Genomic DNA, 21,405 nt, shown 5'->3' with positions numbered 1-21,405 from the left:
AATGTATGAACCAATAACATTAGAACACGTGGCATATTTAACCTAAGCAACCAGTTATCTCCAAGGCTAACAAGTCATGACTCATTTCGGGAAGATATCTTATAAAGATCAGCCTATTTTCGATTAATATAAAAATTGACTTATTTTGAACTAACCGAACAAAGGTTGACTTATTTTTGACAAATTTTCATATATATATATATTTGTTTTGTTGCTCACGAGGGGCTAGGCCCCTGAAAAAAGAAAAACATAAAACAAATTACGGTGGGACATTCCGAGGGAAGTCACGCCAACTCTATCATCATGTAAGATACGACCCAAATCTAAGGTCGGGAACTGAATCAACTCCACTTTGTTGTTATGAAGCTGAGAACTTTAGATATGCAAAGTAAGAAAAAGTGGAAAGCTGGTCACCACTTATTTTGAGGATAAGATCATAAGATAGTAGTTTTGCACGTAAAACCTTAATAACAATAGAGGTTATGCACCTATTACACCAAGAGAAAATAGTCCATCTATCCTAAAATAATTGACATGTTTGACTTTTTTTACACTACATATACTAACTTTTACCATATCTATAGTAACATATTTTTAAAAAAATTAAAATTATTAGCATGTAATATATTGTTCTAATGCCTAATTCAGCTAAAGAGCTAACTTGAATTTCAGTCACATTTAGGCTTTGTTCTCTTTATCTTTCAATAAAAATAATTTGTGTTTTCCTACCTTTTAAAAAGTATGACTAAACTCTTAATAGTGTTGAGACGATTATACCCCTAAAAATGTTTATTTACAAACTTACACCTTTTAAAAGTATGACTATACTTTTATGAATAGTGTTGAGATGATTATGTCCCTAAAATATTTATTTACATAACTGCTCTCATTAATGCTAATTATTTTTTTAACTCTTAAAAATAGTGTGTGGACATTTATACTTTTTTAATATTTGTTTACATGTTTTGCCTCATTAGCGCTACTAACAACTAATTAAGGTTGTAACATAAGGCGGCCAAACAAAGAAATTCGTTTACTAGCTAGTTATGACGCTCGTATTGCGCGCGTTGGCCGTCCTAATAGTAAAAAAATAACTTAGAGGGATTATACACAATACACTATTAAGATTTTTGAGAGATTAGGTGAAAACTTAAGCCTCTATTTAATTATATACTTCTTTTTTTCTCTTTGCAATTTTCTTAATTAAAGCTTGTCAATGTATACCCTATTTCAATCACTAATATCTTAAATTACCAATATATAAAACTTCTAGGATATGACATACAGTCTGTCTTGCGTGTGGTTGGCCACTCCGTATGGCCACTTATAAAAGATCAAAGTAACCTCTATAACATTGATCAAGTAAACTTGTAATACTGAGCGAGTAACCCCTCTAACACTCACCAAATAACTCCTATTATTACTAACGAAGTAACCCCTATGATGACTAGTCACACCATGTGGTCAACCACATATAAAAATTTATGTAACATTATGAGATTATCATGAATTAAGATAACTTTAACAAAATTAAAATTTCACATAACTATAATTTCCCCAAAACTATTATAGCATAAGAGAAAGACCAAAGTGTTACAGATATTTTTTTTTTTTAAAAAAAAAGTATATGTTTATTCTTTGCATAAGATAAATCTAATGTTTCATCCCATTCAGAACCCAATTGGGCCACCAAACGACCTATTATTTGGATGTTCATGAAGAATTACTACTACGTTTTTTTTTTTTTTTTTTTTAATTATTTTTCTATAGGGGAGTATGGTTCAGTGTTGTCAACGGATGGGCATCCTTAAGCTTTTGGTGATCATATATTGTGGTATCAGATTTGAGGTTGGGTTGAGTTGAGTTGTGGTTTGGACCAGTATTATGGCAACTCACATGACAATTCACATATGTGAGTGAGTGATGAGCCCAAAAATAAACTTACATATGAGTGAAAGTATTGCCTCACATTAAAAGATTGTAAATGTAAGAGTACTATTGAGATGTGTATCTCACATTAAAAAAAAAAAAAAAACAAATGTCCACTTGGCTAAGTTGCTACTCTCCTCATTGTCATATGCTTTGGACCTCCTTGGACTTATAAAGTGGACATTCGTAGCAGGTGTGCCTCAAGCTCGTTTATCATATTCCATATGATTCAATGGGTACGGAGACAATAAGTGAGATTAATTCTCCTCCCCCCACCCTCAACCCCCCAAGTTTATTTTCATAAAATAAAATTCATTTCAAAATGGATTTCTCTAAACCAAATTAAAAACAACCTTTAGATATTTTTCATAATCCTTTGATGCATGTGCTTGCTTTTAAGCTCAATAACTAATAAGAGCTTGAATTGTTTTTATTTATTTATTTTTTTCGAATTGCAAAGTGCATTTTAATGATGTTCAAACTTTGTATTAATCAGTGCAAGTTGGTGGATTTGCTTGGTAAATTCATAAATTAGTTTTGGATACAACCCCAAACCCTTTTTTCTAAAAAGGGTATGTATTGTACATAATGAGGAAAGCATGATCACTTTTGATCATGCAACTTGCCAAGATTATTATGCCAGTTTGATCTAAAACACTATGGATCATTCCTAAATTAAGTAAGTTACTGTCAAACATCAAAATTATTTACTTGTATATGCTATATGAAAAACTTAGAGCTAATTATTCATTAAGGCATATAACTCATGCTAGTTTCTTATGTTACAAGAGACTTTCCTTCCAAAATTAAATTTTAAATTATGAACATAATTAATTGGCTTGTAGTTAACAAGCTTTAGGAGAAATATATATGTAGTATAAGACTTTAGCTTCGGTTATAAATTTTTGAATCAACATGAAAAGTCTATAAGTTTCTGAATCATCTTGAAAATTCTATGACAACAAAAATCATGTTATATGTACTCCGTGAGTACTTCGATAACTTCATTGTAATGTCTTTAAACTAATCTAATGAAGTTCTAGCAACATGGAGATATATATGTAATAAATCGTTATAAAGTGTTAATTATGTATTCCAATTAATAAACATACGAAGTATTTAATAACTTCAAAGTTATATACCATATTGCACATGTTTAGCATAATTTTGAACACCCAAGATGTCAACAATCAAAAGCGTTTAAAAGGCCAATATAATTGTTCATCAACAAACAAGCTATTTTGAATGTGAAAAACTTCAAGGTATGTAAATTAGTCATATGTATAGCTAGCTACTGCGGCTTGGGTTGTACCAAGTAGCCCTAGCAACACGATGGCACAGTATGAGTCCAAGGCTTAACCCGGTTTAAACCTTTACAACTTATTGCCAACCTTATTATAAGGTGGATCTATTATCGCTTACAAAATGGATTTATAAAAAGAACCGGAGGTTGCTAGGTTTCATACCAAATCAAGTACAGTAGTAAAGGTCTTCCTACAAGAAACAAGTGAGGATCCCATAGCTAACATTGATGAAAACTATGGCAAGACAAATGCAGCCACTTGTCGACTGTCTACAAGGAGCAAATGGTAGCTAAGGTACATGCCGAAAGAGATGCAGCCACTTGTCGAATGTCGACTAGATAAGAACGCTAGCTGTAACAATGAAGCAATGCCACATGGAAATCCAGCAATTTAGAGACCTCTTTAGTGTTTGCCCTGAGTTCTAGCTACAAAACGTAGCTTGTGCAAATAAACAAAAGGATTTTGGCCTTTAAGTTTGGATTTTTTTCGTTGAAAGTTGCCAACTTTGGTAGATGTAATTAGATCAAGTGTGACCATTATTAATATTATGCTAATGTTTTTGGGGAGAGTAATTAGGCTAAGGAATGTCTTAGGGTGTGATTTCCTATTTATTTACTAGGTTGGGGACCATGCCTCTTTTTTGATGAATGTTTCATTGTAATTTGTTGCCTATTAGGACTTGTGACTTTTGATAAAGAGTGGTAAGTTTTCCATTTTTAAAATTCATTATATTACATTTTAAAATATACTCCTCATTTTCATATTTATGTTCCGTGATACTTGTTTTGTTTCCTTATACTTGCAGGCTTGCAGCACAGTTTAATGACACACATTTTGAGAAAGAAATAATAATGTAAACAGACAAACTAATCAAAATAATTTATACACATAGCTTTCTTATCCTAGTGTTAAAATTATTCATTTTAATTATCTTCTTTAATCACATCCTAAAATTGTGTACTATCAAACTATGTTGAAAGTAAAATAAAGCGTTTTACAATGCAACTACTTCTCTATATAAAGTGATTTTATAAAGTATAGTTAGAGAGGTGTAAATTTATGCTACTACTCATTATTTGCATTATATACCCTCATTAACTAGAAGTACAAAATAAATATTAAATCTTTCATTACAATTGACACAGTTTAACTTTATACATTATTATCATATTAACTTTGATCATAACTTTTACTCATATATGCTCAAATATATATAACGAAATACTTTGTATAATGCAAAATGTAGTTAAGGTATTTTGTTAAGCATAAAACTTAATTTTGAAAGAATTTAAAAAGTGGAGGGAACATGAGGATTAAATTGTACGTACTTTGTACCTAATCCCCTCAAAGTTTGGTAATTGGCGCTACACATTTTGTCTTTTGCGACGATCTGATGCTGCTTTTGAAGGTTGGACTGCTTCGCTAATCACTATAGTTTTTAGTAATTTTGTTTTTTTAATGGATAGTTTTCGAGGTTACTTTTACGATTTCGCATTTTCTTGTACTACTGTTACCGTTTAAAACAACAATTTAAAAATGTTAATCGTAAGAAATGCAATTTAATCCAAATTTCATGGAATTTGTCGTATTCGACCAAAGTGGCCGGTTGGTACAATATGATTAAGATACTAGGTTAGATCCCGTGCCATGCACGGTGATCTATAGTTATAAACTAATTTAGCTCTGTGCGATGCACAACATAGGCCTTGTTTGGTAATTGGCTTTTAGTTGGCTTTTTGGTTGGCTTTTGGCTTTTGGCTTTTTCTTTTGGTCAAACAGCCAAAATACTTGTTTGGTAAATGGCTTTTCAGCTAGGTGAAAAAGCCGGCTTTTCCGCCAAAAACAAAAAGCTAGTGTTACTAGCTTTTTGGTTTTGGCTTTTGGCTTTTCATTAAACAAATTACTTTTTATCCTTAATTATTAATTAATAATTAATAATTAATTAGTAATTAATAATTAATAATTAATAATTAGTAATTAGTAATTAGTAATTAATAATTAATAATTAATAATTAATAATTAATAATTAATAATTAATAATTAATAATTAATAATTAATAATTAATAATTAATAATTAATAATTAATAATTAATAATTAATAATTAATAATTAATAATTAATAATTAATAATTAATAATTAATAATTAATAATTAATAATTAATAATTAATAATTAATAATTAATAATTAATAATTAATAATTAATAATTAATAATTAATAATTAATAATTAATAATTAATAATTAATAATTAATAATTAATAATTAATAATTAATAATTAATAATTAATAATTAATAATTAATAATTAATAATTAATAATTAATAATTAATAATTAATAATTAATAATTAATAATTAATAATTAATAATTAATAATTAATAATTAATAATTAATAATTAATAATTAATAATTAATAATTAATAATTAATAATTAATAATTAATAATTAATAATTAATAATTAATAATTAATAATTAATAATTAATAATTAATAATTAATAATTAATAATTATTAATTAATAATAAATAATAAATAATTAATAATTAATAATAAATAATTAATAATTATTAATTATTAATAATAATTATCAATCAATAATTAGTAATTAATAATTATCAACCAATAATTAGTAATTAATAATTGGTAATTAATTAATAATTAATTATTAATTTGTAATTAGTAATTGATAATTGATAATTGATAATTAATAATCAGTAATTAATAATTAATAATTATTAATCTATAATTAATAATTAATAATCAGTAATTAATAATTAATTATTAATAATTAATAATTAGTAATTAGTAATTAATAATAAGTAATTAGTAATTAATAATTAGTAATTAATAATTTATAAATAGTAATTAATAATCAATAATCAATAGTTAATAATTTATAATTAGTAATTCATAATCAATACTTATTAATTAATAATTTATAATCAGTAATTAGTAATAAAAAATTAGTAATTAATAATTTATAATTAGTAATTAATAATCTATTATTAGTAATTAATAATTAATAATTATTAATTAATAATTAGTAAATTAGTAGTTATAAGTACTTAAAAATTAATAGTTAGTACTCCGTAATTAGTAATTATTAGTACTTAATTATTAATAACTAGTAATTAACAATTGTTAGTAATATGTAATTAATATTAAGTGCTTAATAATTAGTAATTAGTACTTAATAACTAGTAGTTTATAATTAATAATAAGTAATTATAAATTAGTAGTTAATATTTTGTATTAGTAATTAATAATTAATAATACTGATAATAAATGTATAAGAATACATAATAATGCCCTTTAAGGTTGTTTTGCATAGTTACAGCCAATATCTAAAAGCTGATTTTACCAAACATGTTTACATACAATAAATAGTCAAACAACCACTACAAACAGCCAATACTAACAGCCAGTCAAACAAGCCAAGTTAAACAGTCAGCAGCCAACAGCCAACAGCCAATTGCCAAACAAGGCCATAAAAAATTTCAAACCATTAATTGCAATGGTATTTAGATCTAAATAATTTTGAATAAGTAAAAATTTAACCAAATTATGCAATACATAGTACTCTTAAATCGGGAGTAATTATATTTGGAAGTCAGATAATTTTTTTTTTTTTATAAATCCATAATAATGTAAAAAAAAATATAGAAAATAACATCCTTCGTAATATAATATTTGTCTTCAAAAAAAGTATACTTCGTGTATATTTTAATAATATAAGGTAAAAAATAAGAAGGTTTAAAAAAAAGTAAAAATTAAAATTAAAATATGATGTCAGCAATTGATTTAGGCGGGAAATTTTTTTACCACAACTTGACATCTGTACAATTTAAATAGGAGATGATGTCAGCGGTTGTTACTTTAGTTATATTTATAGATTAATTTGGAAAGCATAGCAAATTTAACCTAATTTAGTTGATAAGGTTGTAACTTGTAATTACATGGGAATGATATATTTTCATTAAGATTGGATATATAATGTAAATGCATCCCCTCCATACTCAAGTATATATATTAAGTTATTTAGTAAAGTGGGTGAATAATAGCTGAGAAATAAGATTAAGGGCTTGTTAGCATTTAATGAGCCGAAATAAGCTGAATTGATTTGATTGGAGCTGAACTGAACTGAATAGAGCTGAAATGAATATTTTATGAGAGAAGGAAAATAGGAGCTGAACTGACCTGAACTGAACTAAACTGAACTGAACTGAAATTAAGCTGAAGTGAACAGGTCCTGCAGACCCGTTCTGATTTACTGAAAACAATTGAATCGAATTGAACTGAACTGCACTGCACTGATTGGGGCTGAATTAAACTGAAATGAATTGTTTATTAGAGAAGAAAATTAGAAACTGAACTGAAAGTAAGCTGAACAGAACAAGTCCTAAATTGATAAAAGATGCGAAATACTCCCTCGATTTTTTTTATTTGCATCACTTGACAATGCACAAAGTTTTAGGATAGTAATAAAATATTGTGAGTGGATGAATAAAATATTATGGTAAAAGTAAGATGGGGACCATGAAAGAGAAAGTATGTGAGAGAAAATAGATATTTTTATTATTTAAGTGGGGACCATAGAAGAGAGAGAAATGATAAAATAATTTGAGTGGAGTTTAAAGTAAGAGAGAGAATTGATAAAATATAGTATAAAGTTACCAAATATAGAAGTGATGCATTAAAAAAAAAGACCCATAAAAGAAAAGTGATGCAAATAAAAAAAAAATTGAGGGAGTACTTTTTAAGTAAATTGACTCACACGAGATATAAGTGTATGGGGAGGTACTGAATATAGGCCGATAATGTGTGAAAGGCCGGTATCTTAAGCGGGTTTGGTTTCTCAGCAACTCTCAGACATAGCGGCATTTATGCAAAAGGCAGATATATTGGCTTGTCAGCGATCGGCACGTGTCATCAGCAACTTGACACTTGGCGCAAGATAGTTTGCATGCCATGCAGCCACCTGTCACTTGATCGGGCTATTAATAATCAGGTTTTACCTCATAATTAAGGTAGCATTTATTACTCTCTCTCTATTTCTCTCTCTATTCTCTCTCTCTCTCTCTTCTTATCTTCTTCAAACACTTTCTGACTTTGTCATCGGAATGGTTATCCCCGGATCCACCCCGGGGTTAGCTAATCTCTGTTCTTTGTGTAGGTTCTCGTCTGGCCGATAGAAGCATAACGGGTTGCATACTCGGGCTTTGGATCTTGGAATTGGGTTGTTGGATCCTAGCAGGAACAATAAGATGCATTGAAAGCATTAGGAGTCAATATCACATGAGTTAAGTGGATGAGCCAAAATTTTTTGTTGACTTTATAAAAAGAATTAAGGGGCGATTATTTGTGTGTAGAAAGCTCGGATTTGATATTTACACATAGGAAAAGTCATGTATGTACAAGGATGACATCCAAAAACTCTAGGTACTTATATTTAAGCCAGCTCCCAGTGCTAGTTACACAAAATCTGGTAGTAGATGCATGGCTGCCTGCCAAATTGGTATTACTAATAGGAGACAGAGTGGTTTTGAGCATGTGCAAGGTGGTCGGTTGCACAGGAATCTCTAAGTGAATTTACTTCAAAAGGGTCTCAATTTTTTAAATTTACTTATACAAAGTAAGAGAAAACTTATTAATTAATAATCTATTCTTCAGTCTTATCATAAAATTTATAATTTAGTAAAATATTTTTTCTTATAGAAATGATTTTAAGGCCCAATTTAACAAACTTGTACCGGGCTATTTTCAGTGTTAGTATTTGTAACCCCGTCTCTGATAGGAGGTTTAATCAATCCATTGTTGCATCCGGTATTTGGCTCAGTGCATTGGTGCACACTCTTTAGGCAGACTATATAAAAATTCAAAAGCGGAAAAAACCCATATTTCACACTTGGCCTTATGGCTAATGGCTCCGTGAACTCGAGCTTTAACACTACAAAACTGAACAAGCATCAAAGTGGAGCATTCGAGACACGCATATAACAGATTATACAGCACAATACGAAAGGGGTGTGTAAGTATAGCATCCAACAGTATGTCATTGTATGTGTATATATATAGAAGCTCCAAGTGCTAGTTACACAAAATCTCATCTGCTGATAGATATAGATGCCTGCTGCCAACCTGGTATACAATATATAGTTTTGAACAATATGATACAGTATTTATTTTTATCTAATTGGGAGTTTTTATCCATCCATTAGCAAATGCAATGGCTAGAATGATAAAAGGAGTGGACATGCCGAATATGAAAAAATAAGGAAGAGGAGTTGCCATTGGATTTTCGCCTTCTCTTTCTCCTGCCGTTTGCCAATACCTACAATTGTTTTTAACACATGTATTTTTGTTAGCTTGCTTGATCATAATATGATGATATAAATGTCAAGGGTAGGTGCTATGAAGTACATATAGTATTGTGCCAATGCAATGTTATATGGATTTACAAGGTTTTCAATCATGTCCAATTGCATTGGTGCATATATACTTCATGTATAGAAGTTTTTCAATCTGGCTCACATGTCCAAGTGCATTGGTGCATACTTTGTACGTTATATATCTCACCGACCATTGTCCAACATGATAAACATTCATTCACACACGACACAACCCTTAATTATATATTTATATATATCTTCTCACCACGCAGAGTGCGTTTCATTCATGGTTTGTAGAGTACATACCCCTTTCATCCCATAATGTTTTTCCCATTTCTATTTTTATATGGTTAAAGTCGTTAAACTTAGAAATTTTTGTTCAATAATGCTCATTGATATACACAACAAAAATATGCTCATGTGAGATATTGTTAGATTTGTCTTAAAGACCGTGTAAATAGAAAAGGAAATAGCAGAAGGAGGGAGTATTTCTTTTTGGATTGAGCCGATGGACCATTAATATAATTGATCAATAGTTTGTATAGTACTGTATTTTCTATCTTTGCATACGTCTAGTTTCCTTGTTTAGCTTTAATCTCAGATTTATAGCTTAATAAACAAAAACTTTGTAGCATATGAGTGTTCTTTGCTTACATATGCCACCGTTTTTTTTTTTTTTTTGACAAGTACATATGCTACTTAAAGGACCTGAAATTGAATGTTATTCTAATGATTATTTGAATGTAAAAATCTGATATCACAAAGTAAACTAGCTACTTAACATCTTTAGCAAAGCATTGAAAAGAAGTTGTGAATGATTACATTACACCAATACAAATATATTCAGGCCATAATTTCCCATTTCTACTTCCTTTTGATCTTTAATGCTTTTCTAGTTTATCAATTGACTAAAGGCTTACAGCTGCTTTCTTTTCACAATTAAATCATTATATTTCCTTCTATCTTTTCATATATATGCTTGTACATATTTGTGGGAAACTCATCCTTCTTGATTTGGTCTAATAATTAAACATTCAAGTATTCAACTCTTGTTAGTCATTGGGTACGTACGTCTCTACAAGTAAGGATTTACCTCTTCATTAGTTAAGTTTTTACCGCCTTTTCTTGGATGTTTATATGATAGTCAACCTTAAAATGACAATCTTTTCTTTTTCAAATTCTCTATACAAATTACATATAGGATACTATTATATCGATTAGGTAGTTAGACAACTCTGTGATACAGGACGCTATATCGATTGTACATAGAGTCTAGTCAATTAGGCAGTTCCGTGATACAATTAAGTGATAAAGTCCGAGAATATCTCAATTGCAAATCTTTAACCAATCATATATCAATTTGTACATGTTTAGCCCCATGTAATAGTAGATTAGAAGACTGCACAATATATTTGAGTGACTCACCAAATGTTACATCCATCTTATTGTTCCAACAACTCATAATTCTCTGTGCAACATATTTTATGCAAAATTACTCATATGATACGGAGTAAAACTCGATATTCTTTAAGTAATGACATACGAGTAATGTTTAAGACGAACCCAAAACATTAATCATACTTGTATTATTTTAGCAAACATTTCTTTTTTTCCAAAAATTTAAACACGTAAATAAGTGACGAATAATTCTGGACGGAAGGAGTAATATATAATTGTAATTAGAAAAGTGACTCACTGTTCTGGTTCTTGCTCTTTGGTGATAAATTTCCTCTTCCCACCCTTCTTTGGTTCTGCTTCTGCATCATCTCCACCTAACAACACAAATTTCCCATTTCTTAGATTATGTTAAATTAATAAAACAGATGTATTATATATAAAGTGGGAAAAGTAAACATGAGATAATTAAAAGTACCTAATTTCGCATTAATTCTGAAATATGAATTGCTGCTAGTTCTTGGAAGATAATGAAGATGGGGAGCTGAAGTTGAGGGTAATTTCGGTAAGAGATGAATTTTGGTAGTGATATAAGAGGAAGACAAAGTAATTTTAGCTGCCATTTTATGTTAAGTTGCAGAAAGTGTTTCAAGTTATAATTTGAAGGACCATCAATCTGAAATAAAAAAAGATGGGAGTACTAGTTAATGTATGGATATGGTGGGAATCGTATATGATATGTCTGCCTTTCGCCTTGCAAACAATCTTATCTTGCCTATTAATTGCGAAATGACCTTCTTGCCACTAACATTTTGGAAATCTTACGTTTGTGTGTTATGTTCGTTGGTTTGACTAACAGTTTGTATTAGACTATTAGTTAATTTACACTGCTACACTTTTTCCACTAGTACATAATTAACCTTAAGTAACACCCTAAAAGTGTTATACAAAGTGGTAAAAGTGTTATTATAGACAATAGGTAACATTTTATTGGGTGATACATCTGCCCATGTTACCAAAGGTCTTATGTAACACTTTGGGTAACATTAGGTAACACTTTTAAAAGTGTTATTATAAACCCTTTTATGTATCACTTTTAACATTATTAGTATCATTTCTAAAGTGTTACTATTTATTTTTTATGTAACACTTACTTATCTTTAGTAACATTTTTCAATCATATAGTATCACTTTATCCGACATTATGTATCACTTTTTCGAACTAATGTAACACTTTGTTGATTATTAGGTAACATTTTTCAATCATGTTTTGACATATAGTAGCACTTTATTCGACATTATGTATCACTTTTTACAAAGTATTGTAACATTTTATAGATTAATAGGTAACATTTATTATTATTATTATTATTATTATTATTATTATTTATTATTTATTATTATTATTATTTTTTAAAAAATACAAGAAAACATAAATTATATGTACAACAACTATATGAATACGTAATCAACACATAATAGAAAATAATTTGGATTGAAATAACTTCATATTTCTCACAAAAAAAATCCATAAACACCAATTTAAATGTTTGGCCAAACAATATAATAATCCAAACACAAAGAATATTAAGTTCGATCTCTAGCTTGGAAAAAGTAAGGAAAAACAAAAAACTTCCAATTTCAAAAAAGACAACAATAACAATAAAAAAAAACAATAATAATAACAGCGTATAGCAGTAGCTACACAGCTAGCTAGCAGAACGGCAAATGTCATCAGCAGTCTTTAGCAGCAACTAGCAGTAGACAGTAGTAGAAGCTTCCAGCAATAGCAGACATGAATTGGCAGCAACCAGCAGTAGTAGACATGAGTTGGCAATCGAATGAGCAAGATTCAGCAGCAAAACAACAGCAAAACAGCTGAAAACAGCAATAGAGACAGCAGTAGCAGCAAAATAGCTCGAAACAGCAGCAAAACAGCTCGAAATAGCAGCCAAAACAGCGCGAAACAGCTCAAAACTGCTGAAAACAGCAACAGAGACCAAAACAGCAGCAAAACAGCTCAAAACAGCAGCAAAACAGCTCGAAACAGCAGCGAAACAGCTCAAAACAGCAGCAAAACAGCTGAAAACAGCAGCAAAACAGCAACAGAGACAACAGTAGCAGCAAAACAGCAGCAAAATAGCTCGAAACAGCAGCAAAACAGATCAAAATAGCAGCAAAATAGCGGTAACAGTAGCAAAAAAGCAGTAAAAGAAAGTTCTTGTTGATCATCAATTGCTATCCCAATTCTTCATCTTCATCCGTTTGATCCTATGTGTGAAAGCATCATGTATAAAAAAACTAGAACAAAAATTAAATAATTCAAATATAAGAGTTTGTGCTATTTAAAAGATTACACATTAACTTACCTCATTTCGTTGTTGCTCATTAGAGTGTACAATGGGAATATGATCTGTAAGTTCTGGATTGGATGACACATTTTCAAGTGATCGAGTCAAAGTATCCAACACTTTAGGATCACTTTGCTTGAGCATCTTCATTAATTCTGCTACAGTTTCTTTCACAATTTGGTCTTTATAGGGCTTTAAGAACTCATCGGGAATTATTGGATTGTTGCTCTTTCCCCTTAGTGAACATATCCCTGGTTGCTTTTTTGGTTTATTCATTACTTCATAGTATGCAACATCTCCATCAATTTCACTTTGAATTTGTACCTCCTCCATCTTGTCCTATAATGGGAATCTAACAATCAAACAACTAATTTGAGACAAATAATCATATTCAAAAAAATATGCAAACAACAGGACTTACAATGTTACTTTGGGTGGGCTCATAAGATGTTTTGTATTTCTTATCTGCTTTCCTTTTACGACTTTCTTTGTACATGAGTGCCAAGGATGGTGGCTTTTTTTTCAACATCTAGTTGTTGCTGGAATAAAAAAAAAAAAACACATCCAAATAAGAATTGAATGAATATTGTTTACATGATCCTAGTGAGAAAGATATAGAAGGAAAAATGGTATAAAAATATACCAATTTATGCTGTTTCCTCGCTAAAGTCATAGGACCCATGGTGTGCCTATCTTTTTGATCTATACTTATTTCCCTTTTCTTCTGGCTGTCTTCCTGCATGCATGCATAGCACACGGTTCATAGTTTAACACATTTCAATTTGAGAAAGAAATAAACAATTGTAATATAAATGGAAACAAATAACATAACTCTACCTGGACTGGTTCCAAATTCCAAAATTCTAGCAACTCTTTGAAATGTGCTTCTGGAATTGTATTAGGTGGATTTGCCAACCTATCACCATCATTGTCGTACGGAGTAAAGTGTGTTGCCTTTACACTACAATTATATATACGCCACAGCCTTCCCACGGATGTCAAAACACAATCTTTACCTTTTTCCGAGATTATGTATTTCTTCTGTATTAAGTAAAATATTAAACAAATTAGGAAGCAATAAATTACGTCAGCCACTTGACATATAATAGCACATAAACTAATCAAATCACACCATTTAAAAAAAAAGGTGCATACCTTCACGTAACTCCAAATTTGTTCCTTGTCCGGAACATAATGCCAACTAATCTTGTTCAACGGTGCTAGAGAAGAATTACGAGCTAAAGTCCCTAAGAATCTTGTAAATGTATTCACAGTCTTATCATCGGGACCAATAGGCTTTCCCATTTCATTAAGAACAATAGGCTTACGCTCCTCTAATGTCCATTCATGGACATCTTTACACATAGTTGGTCCTCTAGTTCGCTTACTTTTTGGAGGTGCTACATGAATATTAACTCGACAAAGTCATTAAAATCATATATTGCTCTTAACATATCTATCTTAAAATATTTAGAACGGAATGATAGTGATCATTACCTATTTGTTCACTTTCTTGCTCTTGATTCATTAGTGGTACATCTTGCATTATTCCTAGCTCCTCAGGGGTAAGAGTACTCAAATCCTCACTAAAAGCATCTTCTTCATCATCATATTGTTCTAAAATGCGTTCATTTGAACCCATATGATTCTCATAATCTTCCTGTAAGTCATGTCCAAATCTTTGTGGTTGTGAAAAACTTTGTGCTTGTGAACTCCCTAAATGCCAATCTGAACTAGCCATGTTAACAGGCTGTGAACTAGTCATGTTAACAGGTCGTAGTTGTCTTCGTAGTAATAAATCACTTTGTTTTGCTCTCCTCTCTTTTTCACGTAACTGTGTTTCCATTTGCCTATAAGTACTGAGTGAACCAGGGGCAACCACTGTCTTACTCTGCCCTACCTTAGTTTGGATACCATTCCCAATCCCAACCTCTTTCTCTTGCTGATTATGGATTCCTGATTTTTTCTGTGCAGTAGACTTGGCCAATTGGATTTTTCTTTGTGTTGAATCTCTCCCTTGTAATCCTTGATCAGAGTGTTGTCTCTCGGTGTCTTGAAGATGCATCTTAATTTGATTAGCCATTGGTACTGAAGAGACACATGCCGTGTCCTTAGTGTTTGTGGTTATCTTCCCTCTCAATGCCACAACCTGAAATTAAGTATTCACGAGAATCATTAAACAAGTATTACATGATTTTTGAACAGTTATGATTCACAAAATTAAGTTGTCAAAAAAAAAATTTACCACCTTCTTTGAACGAGATCTCAAGTTTACAGCATTTTTCCTTATCTCATTTTCATCCTCTTCACTTGAGTGGTTCAGTTCACCCTCTTCATCAGGTGTATACTCGTCAATATCTTTAGTCACCTTCTTCCTTTTTTTCGTTTGTTTCGATCCCTTCATTGACTGTTTCATTTCATAAGCCATGGATGTAACCCCTAAATCCTTCATCCTGATTCTATTTTGTTCTATAGTTTTTTGTCTAAGTTTCTCATATTCTGCCATCTAATTATTTCTTCCTACAAAGAACACACAAGGCAGTCAGTTAGAAATTCCACCAGAACAAAAACTCAGCAGTCAGCACAAGTGACACAAAATTCAGAATTCTCTATTATATTTATATAGTAACCTGATAGTCTGATAAGTAATCCAAAAACCAACTAAAAAAAAAGGTCCAAGTAAGCAAAACTTAGTTTATATTATGCAAGGTATATACACTAGTTGAGATATTACCAGAGAGTTGATTATTTGACAGGTTGGGGTGATGGGAATTGAACCTCCAACCTCTTAGTTGAGAGGGTGGGATCTCTAATTTTCTACCATCCAGTTCCCACTTGATTCTCATACCTTACTGCTTCTTTGAATGCAGGAAATGCAATCACATATATACTTCGTATTAAGCATGAAACAATGTTATGCAGTTATTGTGTACGAGTAAGAAGTTTAAAACCATTAATAGACACAATCCATGGCTTTGTGTAATTTCACAACATAATAAGAACAATTTCTTTTTGGAATTGGTCAAAGCCCTCAAAGGTTGTTATATACATACCTAGATAAAGCTATCTGAATATATACCCAGCAACTTGTCTAGCAAATGAAGAGACATGGGTACAAACTGTAAGACAACCAGCATATCGAAACTAAAACACAGGCTTTGCACAACAATAACAAGAAGCCACAGGGGCAAGCTAAGAATTATGACATACTTATAAACATAAAATCAGCAACTTCAAAACTCTGAACCAGCAGTCATGAAGACAACAACATGAGCTGAAATCTGCAGAAAAAAGTCAAGACAGTAGAAAAGGAGCTAGAAGTCACTAATCTGAACTCAGGAGATTGGGGTCTAAAACACAAATCTTACAGAGTATTTGATACACAGAAGTGCACACTGAAGCCAGCAATAACTCTGAATTCAGCTCTGGATTTCAGTTCTGAATTCAGCTCTGGATTTCAGTTCTGAATTCAGCTCTGGATTCCAGTTCTGAATTCAGCTCTGGATTTCAGTTCTGAATTCAGCTCTGGATTTCAGTTCTGAATTCAGCGCTGGATTTCAGTATACTCAAAGGTACCAAAATTCCCAAGCACCTAAGCACAGAAAAGCACCTAAAAGCACCTGAGCACCAAATTGCAGTAAAACTCTGATTGGCTAATAGTCTAAGTCATATATTGATCTTGCTAATACTCAGATCAGACTGTTAGCAAGATTAATTTACCTCACACGCTAGCTTTATAAATCTTGCAAAAAGTGTGACGCAAATTAATCTTCCTAGAACTAAAGTCTGATCATTTATAATCATGCAGTGCAAAGATTAAAGTTCATTGAAATTATGTAAATAATAGAAAGTACCTTAGTGAAGCCCACACAACTAACCTGCTGCCCGAGCACCAAGATACCACACAGCTCAAAACTGCCAAATGTAAATACTGTCACTATAGTATCAAACCTCAAATAAATTTAATAATTTATATAAAGGTTAGAGTAAATTCTGTAGCACAACACTAAATTTAACAACTTATAAATTTCATAAGAAAACAAGTTCAAACAGAAAAATAGAACACTTCAATAATAGTTTGTCAAATCTAAATAATAAGTTCAAACGAAGGATAATTATTATAAAAAAAATAATCTAAACATGTCACTTTGATGGTTCCATCCAATCCCAATCAGTTTCATCTTTATCGGAACTTTCTTCGTGATTATGATCCCTCCTTTCATGGTCAATGGGCACCTCAACTCTGTCATAAGGAGCCCAAACGAACATTACGTGTCTCACTAGAAAATTCTGGGTACTTTTGGTCAAACTCTTTCCATGCCTCACCATCAGCGGGATGCCGCAATAACTCATCTTTCTTTCTTTCTTCATCGTGCCACCTCATTAGCTCTGCTGTTTCTGAACACATGTACAACCTTTGAAGCCTTGGTTTAAGAGGGAAATGCCAAAGAACTTTTTCAGGGACTTGATGCACTTTCTTAGGTGGTTGATTGCTAATATCTTCTTGAGATTCAGTCTGTGTTTCTTTCCACCTTGGAGCATGACAAACATAGAAAGACGTGGCAACTTCATGCTCCTTCCAATATAGCATACAATCATTATGACATGCATCAATCTTGTCATAATGAAGACCCAGATCTTTTATCAATTTCTTTGCCTCATTAAAAGAGTTAGGCAAATTGGATGCATACGGTAACACTTCTCGAAAAAGCTCCAAAAACTCTGAAATTGCTATATTAGTTAACCCATGAGTACACTTCAAAAGGTAAAAACGAATAATAAATGATAGCTTTGAAAATTTTTTGCACCCAGGATATAACTCTTGTTTACCATCTTCAACTAACTTATAAAACTTCTTAGCCTCATCATTCGGCTCATCTCCAACACCTTCACACCTTTCTGCCACATCTCTATGAACATCATATATCAGACGTTCAATATCATCATGCATGTCTTCAACATCCCTCTTAGTATTTGATGTTGATGACATGCCCTTTTCATAACAATGCCATCCTTCGCCAGGCTCAATCCCATTTGCAATCAAATGATTGAACACTGTCTCTCTACGATGCCAAAAGCGATGATAGCACGCCTTACAAGGGCAAGTAATTTGATCTCCAATTGCTCGTGAAGAGAACTCTTTATCTAAATAATCCTCTACACCTTTCTCATACTCATGACTAGATTGTAAGAAGTTGGTCCAACTACTCATTTTGTCTCCTTTATCAAAATTTAAACACAACGAATTTAAAGATTTAAAATATTGGCATATAATTTTAACATTTATAAAAGGAATGACAATATATTTAATCAAGGACCAAGGCAAGCCCTTTCAAGCTTTAAGTATTGAATAAGGAAAGAAAATCTAAAACTGACTGAATCAAATGAAACTATAGCTAAACTAATTTTATTAATCCTTATTCTAAACTAGCTGTTATAATGACTGAAAAACTAGCTACTAACATAATTACTATCAGAATTCCGGGGTAATAACCCCAAGCTAATAATCATTCGATTGCAAGTCACATCACAACAAGCCAAGCATATATACATGCATACATATAAAATGAAAATCATGTTGCAAGCCACATGACTATTGAGAACATTGACTTAAAAAAAAAAAAAAAAAATCTACACAGGTATGTCTCAATATTTCTGTTCAAATTCCAATCTGTCAAAGTTCTGACAACTTCAGTTTAATATATGGTGGGAAGGACTAATCAGAGGTGTCATTACCGTGGCCTTATCCTACAAAGCATAAATATTCATTTTGTGATTTGTAGAAAAATCTGCAACACTGAACCTTTTTTTTTAAAATGAAATTATATTACTCCAGTTTTCAGGTTTTGTAGAGGTATAAATTGAGAGATCATTGATGATCAGTTGTAATCTCATTGTTGTTCTGTTTAGTACTCTGGTTAGTTTTCTGCATACCCTCTTCATTTCTATATATTTTTTGTGCGTGTGTTACACCAGAATTTTACCCAGCATTGAATTGCATAGCCTAAATAATATTCGCCCTTACAATCTTTCTATATAACGCAGATAAATACACACACCAGTTTGGAAGCGGAAAAGGATGCAGAACACTGTACTTATAATCAAAACTTGTGAATTTCAAGCATCATAAATGTTTAGTGCTTATATTGGTATAAAAGATAGTGTACAACGTTTTTTCAATGGCAAAAACAAACTATGAACAGATAGTGCAATATTATAATTCTAAGAATTAAAGATATTTAACCTTCCCTAATACATTATTTTGATATTGATAGGTGAATGATTGAACCAAGTGAGGAATTAATAAAGTCATGAAGGCTAATAGCATCAAATTTTAAGGCTCGCACCGGGCTGCCCCGGGTTAACACACCAAACACAGATTCTATCAACATTTTAAACAAAACAACATCTAATGATTCTAATGAATTTGAAAATATGTTCAGCTTCATGACATTGCATAACATCAACATAATTACCATAATTAATCGAATGCTACAAAAGCACACACAATTGATCACAAACCCATAGAAAGAAGACTATTTTGTCTGATCAAAGTTTCACATAATCAACTAGTAACTCAGAATATAAGATTAATTCTTTTTTTTTTTTGACAGGAAGCAGTAGCAATTTATTAAATCAGACTTATAATGTCCTGTAGTATAGCATCATATACACACGCGGGTACCTCTTCCATCCAAACTCTAACAAAACATTCTTCCTCCACTACTATATGCGCACACATTTTGCAATTTTACACTAATGAATTTGCATGTAATCTCTCTACAAACTTAAATTAAAATTCAATTACAAAACATAAAAATAAATAAAAAAAACTTGATTCCGATAGATTCTTGAAAATTAATAAATAATTAATTCATAGATTCTTGAAAATTAATAAATAAATAACTAAAAAAATTAAAACAACTACCATAAATCAGAGATTACCTGCAATTGGAAGCACGAAAATAAGGCTTGATTTCGATTATACCCAAGATCGTCACAGTTCGCTGCTACTAAAGGAGGAAATTCAAGGACGAAAATTGCGATCGTCACAGTTCGTTGCTGCTGAAGGAGGAAATTCAAGGACGAGTGAGTGTTTTTTTACTTCTTTGGCGGTTTCAAGCATTATTTTACCCCAAAATTTTACAAAATTTTTTATTTCACTTTGGCGGCAATAATAACCCAGAAGTAAAATTTTACCCCAAAATATTGTAAAATAAACTCAATGCTAGGAACGTAAGTAAAATAATGCTTTTTGCGGTTTCAAAATAGGAACGTAAGTAGAAAAATTTTGCTGTTTCAAAATAGGAACGTAAGTAGAATTCAAAATAATGCTAGGAACGTAAGTGTTACTAGGAATGTAATTATTTTACCCCAAATTTTTACGTTCCTAGTAACACTTTTTTTTTTTTTTTTGAAAAATCCTAGTAACACTTATTGTATCACTTTTTTAATTGAATTTTTTATTTTTTCAAAAATAAAAAGGTAACACCTTTTAATGTTACTATAAAATGTTACCTATTTTAAAAGTGTTACTTTGTAATGATACCTATATTAAAAATGTTACAGTGAGTGATACATTAGAAAAAAATGTTACCACAGTGTTACTTATGAATATATTAAATTTGCAATTTAAAAAGTGTTACCAAACGGTGATACATAAAGTCAATTATGTACTAGTGTTCGTAAAATAATTTTTAGGGTTTTTTTAGAAAATAACACAACAAAAATTACACAAATTTTATTATAACAACACAAAATTTAATCATAACACCACTAAAAAAACCCAAAAATTGGATTTCACCACCACTTAATTTTACCATCCAAAAAAACTGTTAGTGAGCCTCCACGTTGTACACATGTCAATTATTATTGGATTATAAAAAAAAAACTTAAATTCCTAACCTAGCCACCACCGGCGTCGATTCCCACCGCCGTCACCCCAACCCAGGTGACCACACCCTTAACGACGAAATTAGCCAGCCGACCGCTAGTAAACCCCTCCCCTAACACCGGCATCGCCCGATATCCCTTCC

At 31.1% G+C, this 21,405-nt stretch overlaps 2 protein-coding genes and 1 long non-coding RNA gene across 4 annotated transcripts; all 3 read right to left on the bottom strand.

The window, feature by feature from the left end:
• Positions 1–9,269: 9,269 nt before the first annotated feature.
• On the bottom strand, positions 9,270–11,721 carry LOC145587465 (uncharacterized). Its single transcript, XR_014101271.1, has 3 exons — positions 11,497–11,721; positions 11,320–11,395; positions 9,270–9,565 (listed from the first exon to the last, which is right to left on the bottom strand). It is a non-coding gene; the product is annotated as an uncharacterized LOC145587465 (long non-coding RNA).
• An 830-nt stretch (positions 11,722–12,551) lies between these two features.
• On the bottom strand, positions 12,552–20,555 carry LOC145587464 (uncharacterized). 2 transcript variants are annotated; one of them, XM_081644200.1, is made up of 10 exons: positions 20,315–20,555; positions 17,224–17,284; positions 16,580–16,650; positions 15,618–15,889; positions 14,867–15,518; positions 14,525–14,769; positions 14,207–14,410; positions 14,013–14,105; positions 13,388–13,708; positions 12,552–13,289 (listed from the first exon to the last, which is right to left on the bottom strand). In XM_081644200.1, exons 4-10 carry the CDS (start codon positions 15,873–15,875, stop codon positions 13,257–13,259), a joined length of 1,806 nt encoding a protein of 601 aa, XP_081500326.1. In that variant the 5' UTR covers positions 15,876–15,889; positions 16,580–16,650; positions 17,224–17,284; positions 20,315–20,555; the 3' UTR covers positions 12,552–13,256. The 2 variants fall into 2 exon arrangements, 1 of the variants encoding a protein (XP_081500326.1); XR_014101270.1 differs by lacking the exon at positions 12,552–13,289 and adding an exon at positions 13,791–13,908 and having other exon boundaries at positions 13,591–13,708.
• Positions 16,603–18,581, bottom strand: LOC145588547 (uncharacterized). The gene is made up of 3 exons (XM_081645187.1): positions 17,642–18,581; positions 17,248–17,306; positions 16,603–16,650 (listed from the first exon to the last, which is right to left on the bottom strand). Exons 1-3 carry the CDS (start codon positions 18,579–18,581, stop codon positions 16,603–16,605), a joined length of 1,047 nt encoding a protein of 348 aa, XP_081501313.1.
• Positions 20,556–21,405: the final 850 nt, after the last annotated feature.

Source organism: Chenopodium album, chromosome 17 (genome assembly GCF_948465745.1).
Source record: "Chenopodium album chromosome 17, dcCheAlbu1.1, whole genome shotgun sequence".
NCBI classification, from domain to species: Eukaryota; Viridiplantae; Streptophyta; class Magnoliopsida; order Caryophyllales; family Amaranthaceae; genus Chenopodium; species Chenopodium album.
The sequence above is the reverse complement of the archived record's forward strand: the minus strand, read 5'-3'. Positions and strand labels throughout refer to the sequence as shown.